The sequence below is a fragment of the Pleurodeles waltl genome, chromosome 9, assembly GCF_031143425.1.
Source record: "Pleurodeles waltl isolate 20211129_DDA chromosome 9, aPleWal1.hap1.20221129, whole genome shotgun sequence".
Lineage (NCBI taxonomy): Eukaryota > Metazoa > Chordata > Amphibia > Caudata > Salamandridae > Pleurodeles > Pleurodeles waltl.
In genome coordinates this window covers 540,225,932-540,233,093 of record NC_090448.1, presented here as the reverse complement: position 1 = coordinate 540,233,093, position 7,162 = coordinate 540,225,932, and the positions used below count along the sequence as shown (strand labels likewise).

At 41.5% G+C, this 7,162-nt stretch overlaps 1 protein-coding gene across 1 annotated transcript in view; it reads right to left on the bottom strand.

The window, feature by feature from the left end:
• Positions 1 to 5,656: 5,656 nt before the first annotated feature.
• Positions 5,657 to 7,162, bottom strand: part of PSMA3 (proteasome 20S subunit alpha 3) — a 178,253-nt gene continuing 176,747 nt past the window's right edge. The window contains exon 11 of the mRNA XM_069207452.1: positions 5,657 to 5,820. Within this exon, the coding sequence (XP_069063553.1) occupies positions 5,776 to 5,820 (45 nt within the window). The 3' untranslated portion in view covers positions 5,657 to 5,775. The remainder of the gene's footprint in view (positions 5,821 to 7,162) is intronic.

Below are 7,162 nucleotides of genomic sequence, written 5' to 3'. Positions count from 1 at the left end.
GATGTCGATCCTTCATGACGGCGGGTATCCCTCGATGTGGACCGTCCACGCCGTGCCGAAGGCGACCTCGACCAAGAAGTAGTAATCGGCATCGGATGACCATGCCTCTTCGACAGCGTGTTAACTGTCAACGTCAAGACAACTTGCGGAGTCGCTTCCTCGCCGTCGAAGTTGCTCTTAACGGAGAACATGTCGACGCTGTTACTTGCCTCGACGTCAATTTTCTCTACGTCGACCGGGACCTACATCATTTCTGGCCAGAACTACATCTCTGAGATGTTCAGTGTCCACTGAATGATGAAGTGAGAGCCCTGGTGGAAGATTGGCCTTCCCCTCGCTCTAGGGTCCTACCGGTAGGCTGCTTTCTTCATCTGCTGTCCTCTCTGGCCTGGAGACAAATTTTCTCTCTGTCATGCAGAGTGCACCTGGAGAAGTTTTTACATATATCACAGGCATCAGGTATGTGTGAAGGCGGAAGACAGATAATACAGACATCATGTGGGTCTGTTTTGGCCTTTTCCTGCTGCAACAAGGGCAATTATCAAAAAGTTAAGGCATTTGGATGGTAAAATACCTTACATTTCTGTCAATGTTTAAAAAAATGACAGAAAATGGTAAGGCAAGATGAAAAACGTTGAGTGAAGACATTTGAGAAAAAAACCTCTAAATAGGTGGAGCTCAAGCTGTAGGGTCCTGTCAGAAGGAGCTGGAAAAAAGAACAGAGATAAATGCCTTTTGCTGAGCATGATGGGATATGGGAGGACCACCTGTTCTTAAAGGCACAGCTTTACTTTTTAGTCTGTATAATAGCAGCCTGTGGGCTACACTGCCATGCACTTCTTCACCCTTATGTAATATTGCAAAAAGGTTTATGAAAGATTTTTTCTGTAAAACATTCAAAATATTCATGCATTTGAATGCATATCTGCCTGGCAGGACCTTTTTCCAACCAAACAGGATGAAGAATTTTGGCCTTTGTAGCCTCTCCTTTAGGCTGCATAATGACATTCCTAAGTGACTTAGCAGGCCTGCCTGAAGAAAGACAAACATCAACACAAGATATTTTCAGAGAAATGCTCCAGGGTCCCTGCAGGCAGGCGGAACTATTCAGTGCTTAAGACTATACATGGAAATCCTCTACGAGAGAACTAACTTTCTTCCACCAACTGTTGTGCTTCTTGCCTTGACATATGCACAGTGACAGGAAGTTACAGTAAGGGTTTGTTACCTGCAGATTCTGGCAAGGCATCAGTCATTTTATTGGTGAAGATTAAGGCACCGTTGTTGACAAGCCTTTTGGCTGACGTCACCTCCATTTAAGATACCAAGGGGCCGAAGTCTTAACCGGTGTCTGTACAGAATCATAGCTACAGTGATAGAAAACAATGGGAGATAAGGGGTAAAGGTACCTGGGGTAACAAACCTGCCAGTGTCAGCCTGAAAGGCAAGCCTGTAGGACTTGTGGTTCCCAAAGGTGCCCTAGAAGGGACTATGCCCTGCAAAAGACATCAAACATTGCGTTCAGGAAATAAGCAGGGTCTGCACCAGGAGCAGGAAACTCCAGATAGGGCTGCCCTGGTGAAGACCTCGGCGAGGGGCCAACGATATCAAACACCTGGGAACTGGATTTGGAGCTGAAGGAGCCACAGACTCCGGTTCTTCTTGAAGAACAACAATTGCTTAGCTCTCAGAAAGAGTTCTGTGGGGGTAGGAGAACGTTCAGTGACTTACCCTTCGACAATCAGCACCACTTGGGCTTTCGCCAGGACACCGACTATGGCAACGTTGTCCTGGAGTGTAATTTTCTTCTAATCCTTAGGTTGTATCAGGCTAAAAAGTTTCCCTTTTCTTTGATGGCCTTGGGATACATACCCATTTATGTTGTGTGGGCTTGCGATGGACATTTGTCCATCACAGTCCCTGAAGGATTCAAAACCTGAACATTTGAGGGAGGTGACAACCCAGCACTGCACCAAAAATATTTCTATGAAAAGACAAAGACTAGTCAAATGAATGAGTGAACATATGTGAAGAGCAATGATCCAGAACTGCAATGTTTATGGGTGGGGGTGTGGATGTTTGGGGACATATTACCATAGGGGATTAGATGTGTGCAACAGATCTACATGATGCCTACTTTCAAATCCCAATGTCTTTGAATGTCAGGAATCTCCTGTACTTCTTGTGAGCATTCCCATGACAAGATGCCACCCTTCAGACTGAAATAAAATATATATATTTTTAAAATGTACGGCAATGGTGGCATATTACCTCTTGCAGATGGAAGATCTTAGTCTACCTGTACAGAAATGATTGGCTGATAAAAGCTCACACTGCAATGTCTCCTTCAGAATTCTAAAATGACCACTGCTCACTTTCATCACCTACACCTTCAGGCCAACTTGTTGAAATCAATGTTATCCTCCATAATAAATGTCACCTATATGGAATCCATCTTGAATACAGAGAAAGGAGAAGTGAATCATTCTGAGGAGAGTGTGTCTTACATAATCCTTAAATGCCAGCAAATTCTCAGTACTCCTCACAGGTCCTAAACTATCTTCCCTCCTGGGATTGCTGACCTCGTGTATTTTCAGTGTATCAAATACAAGGCTACACAGGAGAACCCTGCAATAAGGTTTGAGAGATCACTGATCTCAGTGGACGGGCAACTGGAAAAAAACTGCACCTCTTATACTAGCAAAAGAGTCTCTTCCATGGTATTGCAAAAGGTCAAATCTTCTGAACGGAGTCCCATCCCATAAGGATGTAACTTCAAAGACTATTGCTGCCAGATTGTCTGGTAGGTTGGAGAGAAAATGCCTGTTTCACATCAATGTGTTGGAATTGAGAGTAGTCTATCCCAGGTCAATCAGACAAGACCGGACCCAGAAGTTCATTTATTTTTAGCATGAAACCTCTCCATTCGGACTGTTCAGCTGCCAGGCTTGCAAAACTATCAAGCAGATTTTTCATAAAAAACACGTGTTCATGATGATATGCTAGAATGCATCCTAGGGTATTCCTCAAATAGGTCTTTTTGTAACTTCAGAAAACACTAAATGGGCAAACTTTACCTCTATAATGTTGGCATCGGGATCACTGCGCAAAGGCTTGTAGGTGACTGGCTATAGAGACTTGTTTACGTTTCTCTGCCAATCCAACTGTCCAGCTTAAATTCAGACATTTAAAAAAAAAAAAATCCATGTCTTTAAAACCGCAGAGGAAGCAGACATGCAAACAGAAATCACCAACCCACGACGCAGAGGCAGTTGCACTATCTCAACAGTTGTCCTTGGATTTGGAGCATTGTCTTCTGAAATAGTACAATACTGAAACTTACCACAAGAATGGTCATTCTAAAATAGACTAAAAGACCAACATCAAGGGCTTCCTATGCCTTTAAACGGAAGAGATTCTAATTAAGGTGTTTACATCATGACCATAATCCACTGTCCTGCGAAAGGAAGGTGATCATTTGGTGCAGTCAGAGTGACAATGTGCTTAATAAATATACACTTCCTTGCAATTACAGTGTACAGAAAATTCCTTTTCAAATATTCTTCACAATTGGAATCCTAAAAAAAAAACTTTTAAAGGTTTAAAGAAGATCTACTCTCGTAAGCGACCACCATCTCCACCATGGGAGCTTAATCTGTTACTATCAAAATTGATGCCTCCTGTTTTTGAGCCTATACATAAAGGAGGCATTGCAGCATATCACTTGGAAAGTAGCCACCATCTCTGCTTACAGCGTCTGCAGGCTTCAAGCTGTCTTGCAGTGCATCCTTACAAACCTTTCATCACAATAGGTTAGTTATAAGAACACACCCATGCTTACTTCCGAAACTTGTTTGATTTTCATATTATTATTCATATAATTATCAGATTGTTTTGGTTGTTCTTATACTCAAGGTAGAAATATCCCTTAATGTAATATGTGTCCTATTATTTTACTTGGATGGAAAAAGACCCTATACGGAGGTCTAATCAACTGTCTCTCAACTATGGGTCTATCCATTCTTGTGTGGCAATAGCCAAACAAGTAATTTCCAATTAGATAGTTTCCTTTATTTCCTTATACTATGCACTAATGTGCACAGCATACCTGGTAAATCTCAATAACACTCCACATGAAGAAAAGCTGCCACTTCAGTCTGGCTGAGAACAATTTCTATTTTAGATATATGTAGGACAGCTATATGGAAACCTGCCCACACTGTCACCAAACGTTGTCCAGATGAAGATTCTGAGCAGATATTATGTCAGGAACCTAATGCCATGAGATCCTTCTGGTTAATAGCACGCCTTCAATATCTACTACTATTCAAAATACGAGACCACCATTAGTTTGGGACGGGCTAGCTATTCTCTTCTACGTTTATGATGCAGTGAAAATAGCATGATGCAGAACAAAATGTTACTTGTAGTCCTAGTTCTGCGTCATAAGTATCTTCACTGAAGTAAACAACCACCTCTCCTCCCCGGTCTCCCTTATTTTGAACGGAAAATGTAACGTTAGCAAATTCAACATGGTTCCTAAAAAATAACTGAGTCACAACTTCTAGTACAAAGCATGCTGGGAGATGGAAGCTGCTGGTTTCTTACAGCGACAGTGCATTACTTTCTTCTCTAGTTAAGTCACATAAGTCTAGCCTCTTTCATCATGTGCTCTTGCACACAGTTGTCTAGTCTGCACGTTTGGTTTCATGCTGAAGTGTCGGCTTGTGTTTTACTAACCTGAAAAGAAAACAAATCATAGAGAAATTAGCCTGTTAAGCTTACACCCCCTACATGGTGATGTTTGAATTCAGGATACGTTCAAGCTTGCAGGAATATTCCAGGCATATGACTTCAATGGAGAAACTATGATATAGAAGGAAATATACTGGGCTATAGCCCTAGTTCTCCTCCAGGGGAATCTTACAATCATAAGTAACACCCCTTCCTCCCTGGAGGAATGAACAAATTGTGGATCCTTCATATCCATTACAAGGAACTGATATGTTGCCTTTGATAGGGCATGATGAAACACAGATAGAAGGCACTCCCTTATATGTGCAGTGTTTGTTTTACCGTCTTTATAGGCTGTTAAGAACCTGGCTGCATTGCCCTGGTTTTCTTAAAAACAAAAAAGTTAATGAAACCCTTTTTCTTGTCACTGTTTAGTTAGCAGTATTTTAAAGATGCAATTGGCATCTTACTTTTTCTAAATTAGATTTGGCCGTTACAGCCTTCTGAAAGGAGGAAAAAAATATTTTTAAATCAATGTTACTGAAGAATCTTGGACGTAACAAGTTCTAGAATAAGATGGTTCAATGTTGGCCACTGGTAACTGTCATAACTGTGATCTAAAGACCAGCAGGAATAAACACTTAGGGTTTATTTAGGCGCATGATATTTTAGCTGTATTCCAAGTCACAGTAATTTGCCAGTCAGAAACATTGTTTGTCTATATATATCCTAAACAAATGATGAGCAGTAACGTCACTGGAATCATCAATAAGTTTTCATTTTAAGGTACATATCTAAAACAGGTGTATCCTAATGTTGCTAAATAAGTGAATCTTAATTCATTTACACATCAATATATTATTCAGTGTTGATGTGTTGTTTACTGACAGCGTGAAAGTAAAACAAAACAAAAAAATACATATTTTACTTGTAAATAATTTTATTGCAAGGTGGTCCTTCAAAAACAATTTAAGCAACATGTACAGAAAAACGGGAGGCGCCTGGAGGTTTTGCAGTTGATCTAAATAATGCATGTAGATGTTACATATTGTCATCATCAGAGTCATCCTCTTCTTCTAAAGATTCCTGTAAAACAAAACATTAAATATTAAGTAGAATTGTGCCAATAAACATGCAATACTCAACCAAATGCATGAATGGGGCTGGTTGGGATTTAGGAATTCACCTTTTAGTCTCAATGAATGACAAATATTTCAATATTTGACAGCTATATAGATCTGGATATTGTTCTGCAATATGCGTATTTGTCCTCCTGCACAACATTTGGATTTTACAGAAAACTACTATACAATAATTATTCAGTGAGAAATAACTGCATACATATACCTCGTTACTTCTGGAGTGTGTCTTTTGTTTGGGTCTAGCTTGCAAGAGTGCAGCTATCTGCTGGTCTTACTATTACTATTTCTTTAAAATATACCCAGTGTAACTTAGCTCTACCGAGAGGAGTATTTCTGTCACTGCATGCTATTCACTATCTGGTGTATCATTCTGCTTCTCAAGGAATTATTTTTTTGCAATGAATGAGGGACTATTTTACATCTTAAAATTTCTTGGGATCATTGCATTTTCAATACACCTGACTTTAAAAACATATATATATATGTTCGATGGCATGTGTAGCTGCAGATACACATGCTGTGCACAGTCCGCCGTCTGGTGTTGGGCTCGGAGTGTTACAAGTTGTTTTTCTTCGAAGAAGTCTTTTCGAGTCATGAGACCGAGGGACTCCTCCTACTTCGATTCCATTGCGCATGGGCGTCGACTCCATCTTAGATTTTTTTTTTTTCCGCCATCGGGTTCGGACGTGTTCCTTTTCGCTCCGTGTTTCGGGTTGGAAAGTTAGTTAGAATCTCGGAAAAAAACGTCAGTATTGTTTGCGTTCGGTATCGTGTTAGTTAGAACAAATCGACACCGAATTTTGAAGAGCTCCGGTGGCCCTTCGGGGTTTCTTCGATCCCCCGTCGGGGCCTGGTCGGCCCGGCCACGTGAGACTTCAAGGCTCATGGAACGGACCCCATTCCGTTTCTGCCCAAAATGCCATCACAAGTATCCGTATACGGATCACCATCTGGTCTGTAACTTGTGCTTGTCCCCCGAGCACAAGGAGGATACTTGTGAAGCCTGTCGATCGTTTCGGTCGAGGAAGACGCTGAGAGACCGAAGAGCCAGGAGACTACAAATGGCGTCCACGCCGACAGGTCAAGATCGTTTCGAGGAGGAAGAAGAAGCTTTCTCCGTCCGCGAGTCGGATTCGGAAGAACTCGACGCCGAAGAAACAACCAAAACCGTGAGTAAGACGTCGAAAATCAAGACTCACAAGAAGTCTACAAAAGCCCAGGGGACGCCACCGCCAACAGGCCATGGCTTAACCCGAAAAATAGGTGACCCATCCAAGGCACCGAAA